General features: G+C 40.3%; 1 protein-coding gene across 1 annotated transcript in view; it reads left to right on the forward strand.

The window, feature by feature from the left end:
- LOC117502203 (CUB and sushi domain-containing protein 3-like) overlaps positions 1-16,360 on the forward strand; it is a 1,088,443-nt gene that overhangs the window by 1,049,445 nt on the left and 22,638 nt on the right. The window contains 8 exon segments of the mRNA XM_034161241.1: positions 677-859; positions 1,010-1,186; positions 3,584-3,763; positions 3,916-4,089; positions 4,240-4,413; positions 11,038-11,111; positions 12,344-12,455; positions 12,550-12,729. Coding sequence (XP_034017132.1) covers positions 677-859; positions 1,010-1,186; positions 3,584-3,763; positions 3,916-4,089; positions 4,240-4,413; positions 11,038-11,111; positions 12,344-12,455; positions 12,550-12,729 — 1,254 coding nt within the window.

Below are 16,360 nucleotides of genomic sequence, written 5' to 3' on the forward strand. Positions count from 1 at the left end.
ACTTATATATATGTGCAGTGGCTGCAAGCACCTGTTTCATACTTGCTTGCCCTGAGAGTTAAATTTTCATTCAAGTGAATTCAAATGTTTGAGTCAGATTGCTGGGTTCAGTTTCCAGTGCCGTCTCACTCCCCCTACTCTCCGCTATCTGTATGTGTTGACATTTTTTTCTGTTACATCATTTTGAGCTAAGCTTGCTCTTTTTTACATTTTTAAAAATCTACTTTCTTTCTCTGGCACATCTCTGCTGCTTCATCTTGGTTTGAATCTTCCTGCCAGTCAGTTGTTTTCAGGTTTCACAAACACTGGCTCACTGCGGAAGCTGCGGCTGGTGTTGATGATGATGCAATTGTAATTTTAAAGACATGCCTCAAGGTGGATTGTGCTGGTAGTCTGCAGAGGATCTTACTACACCTTAACAGGCACCTTGCCAAAAATGTAAATCTAGATTTGTCAACACATAACCTGTAGATTTTCCTGATGTCTTTCCTGTGACAACTTCTGCTGTGTTTAGTTGATTCCAAAAGATAGCGACACAGCAGTCTGCTGCACCTGTTGTCTACTTGCAAACTGACACTGATAAACACATTGTAGATGCTCACGCCAGTGTATATCATGCATCTATAGCGCCAGAAGTACAATTTATCTTTAACGGTCTCACTCTTGTTCTGTGTAGGTGATACAGCAGGCTCCTGTGGGGATCCTGGCATACCCTCCCATGGGTCTCGGGAACAAACGGATTTCAGGATCCGTTCCAAGGTCTACTTCACTTGCTCCGAAGGCTACGATCTGATTGGTTCATCAGAGAGGATGTGCTTTCCTAACGGGACGTGGTCCGGCACACAGCCCTTCTGCAAAGGTACAGAGAGAGTTTTACGTAATCTTGACATGTCATGGGCACTGACCCAGTTATGAGGGTTTATTTTTCCTGAAAGGACATTGGTCTTGGAGCTGAAACTCATTGACATGCATGAGACTGACTCCCTCTCATTCCCTCGCTTTCCCACAGCTGTCCAGTGCGGTAACCCTGGCACCCCCAGTAATGGCAGAGTGTTTCGCCTGGATGGAACAACGTTTTCTCACTCCGTCATCTACTCCTGCATGGAGGGATATGTACTCACCGGCGCCACCACCAGGCAGTGTCAGGCCAATGGAACCTGGTCTGGAGCACAGCCCAACTGCACCAGTAAGATATATTTTGTCTCACTTTGAAAGTGTTAAAAGCACTGTTTTAAAGGACTGATGAGGGGCATGAACACCACCAGGGCCATGAACCCCCACATCCATGCTAATAGTACATAGTATTAGCAGTGCAATAAACTAATGGTAAGCTACAGCACATCATAACATGCATTATCCCAGTCCAGCAAATGCATTAACCTGGAACATTTGTCTCAACGCTAGTTGATTTTTCTCTTTTGTTTATTTTGTCAATCATTTGCTATTTTGGGAATCATCAAGGTCCATTTTTTTACATGAAACAGTCACCATATAATTAACAGGAGAAGAAGGTAAATATCTCCATTAATTGTCATCTAAGCAAGTTCAGGAATTTGAGCTTTTGCAGACCACCAACAGCACACGAGTTACCGGTTACCAACCTGTCACTGTCAACTCAGAAATGACTTTTAAGTTAATACCGCTTCCTGTCTTCTGCAGACTCTTGACTCCTTGTATGTTAACACAGTTGGAGTTTGCATGCTCATGTTTATACTGCACAGTGATTGGCCAGTTCAAATGTGAGATAAAGCAAATAATGCTTGTCCATAGTTACCACCTAAATATTGTAAAATAAAACAATACTATAAAAACTGAGGACATATATCAATGTTTATATTGAAAACTAGCTGTGTGTGTGTGGGGGGGTTGCGTTGCTCTTGCTATGCAACAGGTCAGTCATTAGTGGACACCCCCACATACTATATCTGCCTTTTATATATAATATGAAGCATCCATGGAGACCTGAAGAAGAGCATGTTATTGAGAAGAGATTTTTTTTTTAACAGTTTGCTTGAGAGACAGGTTGTACTGCAGTGTGTGGATTTGAAAGATGAACTTTAATGTACTGTGAACAGTCAAGTCCATACATATCTGCATACATATCATGAATTTTACTTCTGCTGTACCTCACCACAATGGATTTGAAATGAAACAGTCTGTATGCCTGTAGTGTGGACTTTCAGTTGTAATATGTGGGGTTTAAAAAGATTAAATGTAATAAAATGGAAAAAAACAAAATCATATTTCCGGACATATAAATACACAGTAAAGCCATTTTCAGAGGCCTTAAGTAAATGGATGAACTAAAAGTGAGGATTATTGTTCATACAAATCAACACTTTTACAGCCAGTTTTCTTTTGACAAGTCAGGGGATGGATACATGAACATCAATCATTCAGAAATACACAAAATATGGTACTGCATGTCTGGAATACTCAGTTCTCCAAAACTGAGTGAAAGGAGGAGGCCAATGAGGGAAGTCACCAAGACACCTATGGTAACTCTATAGTAGTTATATTAACAGTTATATTAACTGTTTTTAAGTTTTTATTTTGCCACCTGGAAGATGGTTCCAAGAAAATTTCATTGTATTGTGCAATGACAATAAAGATATCTTATTTTAGTTATAGGCTTTTGTGGCAGTGACTGGAGAAACGATGATCCGTTAGATCACCAGGTATATAGATTATTGATGTAGAAGAGTATTTTTTGTTTGTTTGTTTTTTAAGAAGATGATGGAAAATTTTAGCTACAGTTTGCCAGATTGCACATGGGAGAATTGAGCCTTTATTTAGTGTTTTGTTTTCAACTCTGTAATGAAACTGTAATCAACAGACAAATGTTGTACTTGGATCTTTTTGAGTTCCATGGCAAAAGCTTTTTTTTTAATACACTAATGGGTTATGTCTCAAACTGAAGTTTGCCAAATTTTTAAACTCTACGAGTGACATTTGTAATAGAGGAAAACAGTATAACAAGAATCCCTGATTTATGTGAAAGTACTTTTACAGTAGATTGCACAACAGCTAGTCACAAACACAACAGTATCTGGGGTGGATTTAAAAGGCTTGAAACTGTCGATTAGACTATGAAGGACAGGGTTTCATGACTACAGCCTAGGGAACGCTAATACCCGTTAAGAGAGTCACAGAAGGACCACAGCTATTTTTAATATCACTGTTGCTTCATTCATAAGAAGTGAGATCAATATATGACGTCATTATTATCCTCTGAAAAAAATCTCCCAAAATTCAACAATCTATAAGTGATTGAGACAGCATTAAAGCATTTTGTGTATTTTCCTTTCTTGACAGAGGAAATGTATAAAACATCCGTTGCCCTCACAGCCTCATTATTTTCCTTCACTCCTTCTCTCTCTGTTTCGGCTTCTTTGTTTCTCTCAGCTTCATTTTCGCCATCGTGGCTCTTCCCTCCTCCTTTATCTCTCCTCATCATGTAAATTACTTACACAAAGGAGCAGAATGAAAATTATCTTGTGCCACGACCCAACCTGAAAAATTAATCTTAATCTCTGTCCCCTCTCTGCCACTCCAACCCCTCTTCCAAACCCAATCACCGCAGTGATAAACTGTGGGGATCCAGGTATGCCAGCTAACGGCCTTCGCTATGGAGAAGACTATACGATCGGTCAGAATGTCTCCTTCCAGTGCCAACCGGGATACAGGATTGAGGAGGATGGATCACCCATGAGGACGTGCACACAAAACGGAACATGGAGCGGGAATATGCCAATATGCACAGGTAGATTAATGAAGACTCGGTTGCCACTCGGAGTGATGAGGATCTGTCATTTGCAAATGACTGAATGAATCTGCACCGATGTAATTACAAGACAGCTATTTATCAGCCAGAAGCAACTTTTTTAAATTAGTCTCACCCCTCCTGTCTTCTAGCGGTGACCTGTCCGGCTCCCCCTGCCATCAGTAATGGGGTACTGCAGGGCAGTGACTTTGAATGGGGCAGCAGTGTGAGCTACACCTGCTCACCTGGATATGAGCTCTCGTTCCCAGCTGTCCTGACCTGTGTGGCGAACGGCACCTGGAGCGGTATGCTGCCACAGTGCTTACGTAAGTGTATCCACACTCACAATGGTACATTTCCCCAGACTCTTATTTACACTCTGAGTCCTGCCTTTAGTTCATAAAATGCTGTGTTCTTGTCAGCACTGTTGGTGGTACATACTGAAATGGGATTTTGGTGTCTGTGTGTTTGTGCAGCCAAGTTTTGTGGTGACCCGGGTACACCAGTTGGTGGTTTCAGAGAGGGACGAAGTTTCATCTATCAATCAGAAGTGTCCTTCAGCTGTGCTCCGCCTCTCATTCTGGTTGGCACAGCAACCAGACTTTGTGAAAGTGATGGCACTTGGAGTGGAACTCAACCTCGCTGTATTGGTAATTTTCATCTTTATTTTTCCTTCACGTTATTCAACAAAAAGAAGCCTCCTTCCATGCAATAAATATTTTCTATACATTTTTCAGAGTGTTGCCTTTGATGCTAATGCTGGTTGGTTCAACATAATTAAAAATGTAAACATCCAGACATTTCTATTCCAGCTAAATCAAATGTGAGATTATTTTTTTTATGTCAAATATATGAATATATAACAAGAAAGTTTTAAGGTACAAACTGTGTTTCTAGAGTAAAAGAAAAGAAAGGAAAACATGAGTTTGGACTTTTGGCCGAGTATATGACAATACAGAATGAGCTGCTGATTGTCACTCAACAATAAAGCCTGATTAAATATGACCTAGTTTTCATATACTTTACAGAAGACCACATTAAAAAAGTGACCTAAGTGTAAATTTGTTGGGCCAACATGAATTTGTATCACTGTTACCTCATTGCCATGGTTCAGGCCAACTTGATTTGTAAACGTAAATTTTGCCCTAAATGTAAATTTGTTGGGTCGCCATGATGAATTTGCATTACTGTTACTCAATTACCATGGTTCAGGCCAACTAGATTTGTAAGGGTAAATGTAGCAAAAATAAAAACTAGGTCCCTTCAGCTGCTCGTTTCTTTGCACTTGGGGTCGTCACATAGCAAATCTGAGCTGGATCTGCATGTTCAATTGGCACAGATTTGACACCAGATGCCCTTCCTGATGCAACTCCACATTACTTGGAGAAATGTGGGAGGGGTGGGGTTTGAAACAGGAACCTTCAGTACTGAAACCAAGTGCGCTAACCACTTGGCTATCACCCCTGCCCTGTAAGTGTAAATGTAACATACTGATGTAATGACTTTGGGCCATTCAGACTTGTTTAATATGATTATGAGTTACTTCATTTATAGAGTAGTAACAACTACGCTAATAAAAAGTAGAGACTGACTGTGAAATCAGTTTTATTTATTTTGTTTTTATTTTGTTGCTAAGTTCTTCTTTTTTCCTTGAAGCGAATAAACTTGAAACTTGAACTTGAACTACTTTTAAAATGGTATAGTTACATGTCAACTTACCTTTGCTGTGTTGGATCAGCACAATTTATGCAGATCCACGTTGGGTTTGCTGTGGTGACCCCGAGTGCAAACAAACAAGCAATCAAAGGGACATAGTTTTTTCTTTTCTTTTTTTTTTTTTTTACCTTTACCCTTACAAATCTAGTTGAACCATGGTAATTAAGTAACAGTAACGCAAATTCATCATGTTGACCCAACAAATTTATATTTAGGTCACTCAGCAATTTTTTTTTCTGGCTACATTAATGCATTTTACTTGGGTGGAAATATTTTCCATAATTTTATTATGTTCACTGAGCAAGTTAGATTTCTAGATTAGATTTTATAGAAGTCTATATTTACGCACTCTTATTTATTCTAGATCCAGTTTTTATTATACCATCAATGTTAGCATTCTTTTAATGTGTCCCTTTGATTTATTATTATTATTATTATTATTATTATTATTATTTATTTGCAGTTTAAGCCACGAAGAATAATTTCTACTCCACCACTATAATTCCCCCCCCTCGTTCTATTCAAATAAAGGATTCAGTGTTTTATTGACAATAAAGATATAGTTACCCTGGAAACTATTTTGGATTTTGACCCACATATGCTACAACGACAAGACACCATGACACACATTCTGTGGTGACCTAATACATTACCTGGGATGCTTTTCTGACTCTGGAACATTAACAGATACAGTTAGTAAACATAGTAGACCAGAGATCCCTTTGGGATCCACACAAAGGTTTTGCTGGATATCTGCTGGACAGGATAGACAACACTCACATACTGTAGGTACCTCGCCAAAATTAGCTGTAATTTTGTAATATAACAGAGAAATAAAGATACTTTATAGTAACTAGTCAATACAGAGTGAATTTTGAATCGAAGGGTGGTGCCCTTTGAAATTAATATTTTACCTATGTGCCAAATTGCCATGCTCACCTTGATCATTTACTCAAAAGACATGACATGACATTAACCCCCCTCCAGCTCATGGACAGTGCAAATTCTTCTCATAAAATCTTAAATTCACAATCAATTTGCTTGAACAGTATTGTATTGTCAAACATTTCTTAATTTCTCATTCGGACAGAATGCAGTACACAAGCTTTTAATCTGCACTAAAAAATTTTTTTAAAGATTTTAGGGGTTACTTATTAATGTCTGCTGGCCATGATCAATCATTTATCGCCACATGTGCCACAGAATAGTTTAGTTTGCTTAGGCAGGAGTGTTGTTACCCACTTCAAAATCTGGGTTCAAATGAAAGGCAGTGATGATCACCCTACTTGCACTCTGAGATTTTTAAATGAGATTTCTAAAAAGGTAATGCCAGTAAAATAGGCATGTTCTTTTTTAATAACATATCAAAGCTTTGTAAAAGAGGCTTCCTTTTATTTTGTCATTTCATGTGTAAATTATGATCCATTTCTGCACATATCTTTGTTTTTATTAAATATTTTTTTGTTTTTACTTTCCTGAGTGACAAATCATTAGTTTGTTGTCCCTTGTTTGTGGCTCACCAGGAAGTCTTTGTTGGTGTCTGATGTCCCTCCTCCTAACGATCATAGCAATTAATGACCTGTCTTTATGATGTTGACAGCAGCGTTTTTCGGTTTATGCATGGGTTTGCTTTTCAAAGCAGCTGCTCTCCCGTCAAAGATAAAGTCGTATGGACTTATTTGGACAGTAATGAATTGTGACTAGAATCCTGCAAAGTTTGTCAATGAAAGGGCGCTTTAGGAAGCTAGGCTTAAAGGATTCCTTTGATGTTTGTGAAAGCATTTTTCTCAGATTGGCATCTCTTCCGTATGAAGGTGCTGGGGGTATTTTACCATTATATGGAGCAGAGTCTTAGATGTCCTGCTTTATCAGGATAGCAATTATCCCAGGTGTTGAGCGAGGGCAAACTTATTTTTACGTTTATCGGCAATTAGTCTGTCAGCTGAACCATGTAATGTTAAACGCGGTTTTAATCTCGATAAAGGGTTTAATGTGCAATTTAACCACTGAACGTTCATCTTATGTCCTGACAAATTTAGCTTCAAAATAAACTAGTTTTGATACCTCAGTAGAACACAGACCCAGCCCTTTGATTGTACTCGTTGAACTAATTAACATGTAAATATTTTCATAGTTGCTATAGCAACCCTTCCAACTGTTTTTGTATAACTACCCATGGGCCAAATGTGGATCTTTCCAACAGCTGACTCTGAACTCACAAAAAAGCATGTAAATAGATCATTTGCATTGGCATTGATGACCCTACCCCAACTACACTGTAAAACTCAATGAGTTAGTTGAAGTTAAACCATTTGAGGAAACCAGTTGCCTTAAACCATTTGAGTTTGCCATCTTAAATAAAACAATTTTCACAAATTTAATTGTCAAAGTTTTAGTAACTTAATTTATAATTAATTAATCTTTGGTTTACTTGTTGACTCTGCGTTGTGCTGTTATGACTCTGCCTATTTGCTCCCCTCGGGATGCAAACTCACGATCTCCGGCATGGAAGACGGACTCTCTAACCAGAAGGCTAAAATCCAGGCCTCTGGTCTTGTGACCAGAGAATTCTTTTGAACTGTTGGGAGTGAGGTTTACTAACTACATATGCACAGTGACACCTGCTGGCCTCCGTTACATAAACTCAATTAAAATGAGTGAATGGAATGCACTGGAAATACATCACCAACACTTAAATGCCCCAAATCTTTAAATGCACTTAAAGGAACTGAGTTGTTGTGACAATAATTCATATTTGAGTTAGTTTAATTCATGGAAATGAGTGACTATAACTTTTTCAAAGTTTGAGTTATGCTGTGTTTACACATAACGATGACAAGTCACGAATGCCACAAAGTACACATTCTTGGCTGCTGATCACGAATGTGATGATTCGGGGTAGAGGCATCAGGTGTCCTCAGGAACTGCTGCAACCTGTTACCAGGTGTTACGATTAATGGCACGTGTTGCTGGAGAATTATTAGGAACCATTACACACAGTCAAGAATAATGTTCCACGTTGTTGCGCACTATTGTGCATAACAGCGCATCGTTAAGTTCTGTCACGTTGTGAATGAGTTGAATTGTCTCCACACACACACCCATATTCATCCAACCGTATTGCTAACAATTCAGATCGCTCCAGTTTTTCAGAAGAACTTTGTGACTGCATGCGTAGCTGGGCTCTGTGCCATGGAGTGGTGCAGAGAGGAGGAGACGGACAGAGCCAGATGTGTGGCTTCATGCGGCTCTCGTCTCGCGCGTTTTCCCAAACATCAGGCACATGCAGCAGGTGGAACACCTGCAGGAGCGCGCTGAGGAGCACTGAAATGAGACTTTTAGCGGACTTGGTGTCAGCAATCAAACTGAATGCTGTGCAGCAGGGTTTAATTGTGCGCACGCTTCTTCCTCCGCCTGACTGGAGGAGGTGCAGAGATGTCTGGCTGCATGTGAGGCTCCTCTCGCTCCTCTGGTTCAGACTCGTTCTCCCGCTCATCGGTTACAACAGCAGGTGGAACACCTGCAGGAGCGTCCTGAGGAGCTTCAGCAGGAACTGTAGAATGGCACTTGGCTGACTTCGCGTCACTGTTCCTCTTCGGCATACTGCATCAAACTGAACGCTGTGGAGCTGAGTTTAATTGTGTGCACGTGACAGAAAACTGATTCGTCGTGGCGCACAGTGAAATGTGACGCCGCGTTACAAGTCGCGTCAAAACTTGACAGTTTCCGTGTCACTTCGTAATAACGCGTAACAGTTTGGGCTCCAAGAACCATCACAGGAACCACTATGAACGTTGTCACGTTCTGTTAAGGATCACTAGTCATCAAGACGGATCAACACGCTCAGTTGCGACCTCCACCACGTGAGACGAAATGAGGGTGGTGTGTGACATTCGTGGAAGATTTTTTGACAGCCAAAAACATGCTCCACGAATATCAAGAATATCGCGCACCAGCACGCACTATTAAGAAACCTATTCGGATGTGTTAAGTCACGTTAAGAATGTCAGGAATGTGTCACGAAAGACAGAAAAATGACATTTGTAACGCATCTTGCTTATGTGTAAACGCACCATTACATTAACTTGAAAATGGAATGTTCGGTTTAATAGTGTAGTCATCTATTGCGGCAGGTACTTTCTAGCTTGTTATATACTTTAGCACTGACAGAACTGCTGGATAACAAAATAGTTGATCAGCAGACAATTATCCGGCAGCTATTTCGCTTCTTGGTTGCATCATTTTCAAACTAGCATCTCAAATATAAGGATTTGGTCTTTTTCTCTGGTTTCTTTCTCCAAAGGAGATGACTGGGATGTCTTTGGCGTGATGTCTCTTTGGAGGATCCTTGGGTGCTGCTAGAATGACCTTGTGTGAAATGAACAGTAACTTAGGGAGACTCAGATGAGAAGCATCAGTTGCATGGTGAGGGAGTGTCAGCTAGGGCAGTTGGGACATGTGGCACATTTCTCTGGGCGTGATCCAGCACACAAGTGCCTTTTTAAAAACAAACACAGTGAAATGCAATGCCGCTGTTCAGGGATTAAGAAGAAAACGAGACAGGATATTCAGCCACACATTGCATAGTATGGTCCCACTGGGTCAATTCAGCGTCACGCATGGCGTTTTCAGCACCATATCACGCGTCCGATGTTGAGTGTGTGCTTTTACCCAACACAAGTGCTGATCAACTGTAACGCCGCTAATACAGCGTCTGTCATGTGAACAGACTCTTGACTTTTTATTCCTTGATAGCTTATGATCAGGGATGCACGCTGCACTTTAAAACAACTGCTGCAAACTGCCACATGATGCATCGCAGGGCTGAGATTATGGGTAATTGGTAGCTGTTGAGTTGGGGCTGCTGCTTGTGCGCTCAATTTTGCACTGTGAATTTTTTTATTTTTTCGTGAGGGTTCGGCTGGGAGAAAAAAAAAATCTGATCAAACAGACAAAGTGACATTCACTGGGGCTCCGTGTGCACAAGTGTGTGTTTTTCCCCTATAATGAAAATGTATTGTTGAGTGGTGGTTTGTGTGCATTTGATTTATTAGCATGTGATTGCGACTGTGCGCCTTAGCTTGTGATGTGTGTTACGATGTGTCTGAAACACAATGAGTTTTAAGCTGAAGCAGCTCGCTCTTTAAATAAGACAGACGAGGGAGATGGTGGGGTGGGGGGGGTGCACAGAAAGAGAGAATAAAGAATAGAGGGGGGAGAGAGAGAGAGAGAGAGAGAGAGAGAGAGAGAGAGAGAGAGAGAGAGAGAGAGAGAGAATCTGTCATTTCGGAAGCTGCATTGAATCGAGCTCTGCGTCAGGATGTGCTCAACATGCTGATGACCGTGCCGCACACACCAGCGCACGCACAGCCGGCCCTGCTTCGTTTTATGCTGACGCACTACTGCCCCCTGCTGTCCTTATACAAAACATTGCTGTTACCATGACAACAGAAGAGAGAAAAGGATGTTGAAAGAGAGAGGCCGTATAATACTGCTGATTAATGACTATACCTTTTTGATTTTGTGTGTAATGACCAATACTGTGCTCTGCTTTCCAGAACCGACCAAGACGAGCTGTGATAACCCCGGAACACCGCGTTATGGCTCCTTAAATCGGACCTATGGCTTTAAGGTAAGGGATCTGACCTGCTAAACTCACTAAACAACTTCGTTTGTATTCGACTGCAATAGATGTCCTGGTTGTGGCTCCTTTATTTGGTGCTGCAAAGGTGAATGCAATTAACAAACTAATTAAAGGAGAAATAAAAGAAACGTGAATTGATGTGGGCTTTGTGTTGCTTCATCACAGGGAGCAACAAGATTGATCATCACTATCAGTTGTGACACAATGAGAAAGCACTTAGAGAGCGCCAACCATGACCCCTCTGAACAGTCTTTGCAAATGTCACAATAATTATTGAATAAGAATTCATTCATTTTTGTGGTATGTCACAAAGTTGGAGTTTCTTGTTAAGATTCCATGGCAAAGGAAGTATGGAGGAAACACATCCACACAGTTCAAGTTTCATGCTGCATTCAGTGGAGACTGGGAACTCTGAATTTCTGAAATACATCTACAAAAAAATACATTGAGTAATGCAATTAGGCATTTAGCTCCTTATTGACTTATTTTGGCAAAGTAACTAGCAATAGTATTGATAACTGACCCAGGTGACCCGAGTGAGTGGTGTCTTTCCTGTCTTGCAGATATCCAGCAAAATGTTTGCATGAAATTTTCCAGGATGTACCTTGCGTTCATCCCATCAGGATCTCTGACATATTTATTATATATCAGAGATATATATTTATTAGCTTTGTTTGCCGCTGTCCTTTGGTGTCTATTTTACCTTAGTTTTTTTTTTGTTGATACATTGGTTTTTTACTTTCAGTTACAATTGTAGGTCCAGCAAATTTCTTCAATTCCATGAAGTTAACATTAGCATATTTGGCAGTGCCATTTCACCCCAAACAGCATGCAGAGAAACTGAGTTTCTGTGAGTATCCCATTTTAGTCATATTGACAAAATCAGACTATGAATCTTTTAATTAAATTCTATGGAACAAAATTATAGTGATGTAGAAGAAAATACTTTAAATTAATTAATTATATTGAAATACTACATCTTGTGCGGAATTTCTGATGCAGTTTCATAGCATATGTCAGCACCCACAAATGGTTGAGCTAGATAAACAGAGTTTTTGCATACAACTTTTTAATTGTCTGGTTCAGTTGTTGCTCCTATTAATATACTAAATAAATGAGATCTCTGTTGCCTTCCACCTCAGTGACACCTCCAGATACAGACCTTTTAACAAGTAAGTAAATCACTTATACAAACATTTTCCATCTCTCTGTCTGCTTAGGTGGGGAGTGTGGTGTCATTCCAGTGCCAACCAGGTCATTTGATTCAGGGCTCATCCTCAAGAACTTGCCAGCCCGATCTAACGTGGACCGGGACGCAACCTGAGTGCATACGTAAGAAATATATGAACTTGTCAGCTGCTCAGCCATCCATCCCGCTTGTCTGTCAGTCTGACTTCAGAATTCAAATTCCCTCTCCGACCTCTAGCCCATGCCTGTAAGCAGCCAGAGAGTCCACTCCATGTAGACGTGGTGGGAATGGATCTGCCTGGTTTTGGCTACACCCTGGTCTACAGCTGCCAGCCCGGCTACTTCTTGGCTGGAGGCTCAGAACACCGAGTGTGCAAGAGTGATGGCACGTGGACTGGAAAGATGCCAATATGTCGAGGTGAAATAGCTGCAGTTCCGCATTTAATGTTCTATCTATATTTAGTGTATGTGGTTTATGTTCTTATACAGAGCAATTAAGCTTAAGTGCATGTAGCAGTGCTGAGTGTGTTTTGCTCAAGGACACTTCAAGACTGATCTTGGAGTGCTTACTCTGCATAAAACTACAAAAAAAAAAAAAAAAAGGTGGAGTCTGGTTTGGGGGCGGTGTTACACCATAATTGACTGAGTTTTATTCTAACATTTTGTTCATGAAGAAATGCATGCAAATTGCATAATACTGCATGCTTTACATTTAAAGCAATTCACCAAGGCCAGTACCCTTAGGTGCAAACTATCATGTAAATCTGAATATTCTCAGGTGCAGCTTGCAGGATAAATATGCTGCTTCAGCTGATTAACTTTTTGCCAGCGGTGACTACATCTGTAGTTCTCCTTCAGATTATCTGCATCCCTGAATTTTAAATGTAGAATTTCAAATTTGTTCAGAAAAAATGCAAATAAATCAATTTTGTGTAATCAGAATATTTAATAAGAAATGCCCAAAATTATTGCACAGTAAAAATGTTTTCATTTAGTGAAATAAAAGACATAAAATGTACACGTGATACCTGTAGTTATTGGCACAGTTTGAATTTACAATAAATCATCACTTTTACAGCCAGTTTTTATACATGAACATTTCCAAGTCATTGGCTATGTCCTCATTAAGAAATATAAACTATCATACTGCATAATAAATCTGTCTGGAGTAGGCAGTTTTCAAAAACTGAGTGATCGTGTAAGCAGGAGACAAGTGAGAGAAGCCACCAAGATAGCCATGACAGCTATGAAGCAGCCATAGGCTAATTGGAGAAACTAATCATAGTTCAACTTTTGTTTGTTGCATCATCATTTACAACTTCAGAGTAAAGTGAAAATGAGAAATAAATCTCTGCAATTTCAGCTATAGTTTTCCAGATGGCACATTGGAAATATGTGTCAGGATTTGATCTGTTTTCTTGTATTAAACTCCTTCTCTGTTCCGCATCACCATGAAGCTGTGACTGGTGGAAAGTCTGGGCTGTATAATGTACTGAGAAAGAGGACTGTGACAGAACTGAGGCATTTGTTAGAAGAATTGGTGGGAAGATGACACACCATCTGGGGTGTAGTGACCCTCAGCCTGGAGAGGAATCGAAGCACTGCATTCCTACAACCATACACCAAAGTCATGGCAACTCATGGTACATTCCTGGCAGAGGACTCTGTTGTGTGGCCTGTCAGGTTGGCTACTTTGAACATTTGTATAGGGCTGATCTTCCTGGATGTTGGGACCACCCTGGTTGCTGATCCATCAGTCAGCAGTAAATCACTGTATTCCAGTGTCACCGCCAATGTGATGAAACAGCTATGGGACTGATCTGTGATATTAGAGCTGAATTCCTTCAGGTGGATGGAAATTGTATTCTCCTAGCATTGCATGCAAGGGCGCTGAAAAGGGGTGAATAAGGAGAATGATTCTAGGGGCCCATGACTGACACACGCCCAGTGAGGCCCTTAGTACAGTTATAATACTGACAAAATAATATGATACTCAGTGATGTGATACTCAACTGACAATCACACTTATATTTTATTTATAGTGTATTAGTAACGCTAAGTTTATTTGTTTTGGAAACATTTCTCAACACCCACCCCAACCCCTCTCTATTTATGTAAAATGGTTCACTCCACCTGCTCCGTCAGACAACTGCAGAGCGTAACTTTTCACACAGACAGCGAGTGGAGGCAGAGGTGGCAGGATGCCTCAGAACTCAGAAAGCAAAAAAGAAAAAAGGTTCAGACAGGAGAAAGAAGAGAAGGTTCGACAGTATATCACCCAGTTCTTTCATAGGCAAGGTTGGTCTGTTAGTGGTTCATGTGATGGAAAGTTCTGGAACATTAACCTGTTGTCCTTAACTTTGCCCATAGTTTATAAGCTACCTCACTTTTCTGCCCATATTAGCTCATATTTCTGGTGAAAACTCTGGATTTATACATTTCATTATTGTTTTAGTTTACAAATCAATGCAGGCACATGTTTAGCAAGCTGCTCTGCTCAAAAAATAATGCACGTTCTGAATAGACACGCAGCAGCACGTCTCTTAGTTCCCCACCTGCCACACCTGAACAAGCCCAAGTACCCACTGAGGAAGGAGGTGAGCAGCTGTGTATTGAATTAATCAATTATTATGGTGAAAAAAAATTAAAGAATAAAAAAAAATAATAATTTTAATGGTTTAAAAAGCATCCCCTATCACTGAAATATAATGTTTGGTCAGTAGTTTGGGACTCTCATCCCCCTGCTTTGCAGTAGGAACAGAGAACATTTCTAGTGTGTACAAACTGGGTGACTGCTCTCCATCTAATCAGAGAAATGTTTATATTTTCTGGAAATCAGAAGATTAAATAGCAACAACCATATAGCCTCATATATGTATTTTTTGTCAGTCTAGAGTATCAGTCTTGCAGCAAATAATTGAATCTAAATGAATTCCATTATATTTTCAGTGGTTCCCCTACCAAGTAACTGTCAAATCATGTTTTTCTTTTCACAAATATGGGAATGATAGTCGAATATATCATTAAAATGCATAGTTTTATGTAAAACAGTATCAAAATTTTCCCAGTAAGATTTCTTTTTCTGGGGTCCACCATCCCTGGCAGCACCATTGATTGTAAGTAATCTTTGCTTATCCCAAAAGACCTGAAGAATGAACTTGTTATTCCTTTGTGGAAAGGAAAGGATGATCACCTGGATTGCAATAAGCAGAGATGTATTACTCTGCTCTATGCAAAGGGTTATGTCCCTGCAAAGGCCACTCTTGAAAGGATTTAGCAACAGCTACTTGTTGCTCAGCAACTAGGGCAGTCTGTATTCATGGCCTTGAAGTCAGCCATTGACTGCATCCTAGCCCTGCAAGCACTCATTAAATAAAACCATGAATGTCGGCAATGCATCCTGTCTTGATTTTCAGAAAGGAATTGATTTAGGTCAGAGGTCTCAAACCGGTTCCAGAAAGGGCCGAGAGGGTGCAGGCTTTCTGTGCAACCACCCACTCCAGTAGGTGATTTCACTGATTAACATCACTTTGAACAGGTGGAATCAGTTAATCAGTGAAATCACCTGCTGGAGTGGGTGGTTGCACAGAAAGCCTGCACCCTCTCGGCCCTTTCTGGAATCGGTTTGAGACCTCTGATTTAGGTGATTAGGTTACTCTATGGGACATCCTGCAAATTGTGTGATCTCCACTAAGTTGCTGGACATCAAATCCAACCAATGCAGGAGTACTGTGAGTTCTATGAGGCCTGTTAGAAAAGTATCCGACCTTTTTTGTTTTTTTTTGGGTTTTTTTGCAAAAACCTGATGGATTTGAATCATGTGTGCTTGCATGAGCCAACCGTGCGCATGCATGAATTTTTTCATGCCTGTCGATTGCGTCATTTGCTGGCAAGCAGCATTTGTGTGAGGTTGTGTGTAGTGCTCTCTTGTTTTTCATTGCAAGGAAAATGACGGAACGACTGGATCAACGCTACTGCATCAAATTTTGCCAGAAACTGGGCGACAGCCAGGTGAAAACCATTTGGAAGATTCAGACGGCTTTCTGTGA

The sequence above is a fragment of the Thalassophryne amazonica genome, chromosome 20 (assembly GCF_902500255.1).
Source record: "Thalassophryne amazonica chromosome 20, fThaAma1.1, whole genome shotgun sequence".
In the NCBI taxonomy this organism is placed as follows: domain Eukaryota; kingdom Metazoa; phylum Chordata; class Actinopteri; order Batrachoidiformes; family Batrachoididae; genus Thalassophryne; species Thalassophryne amazonica.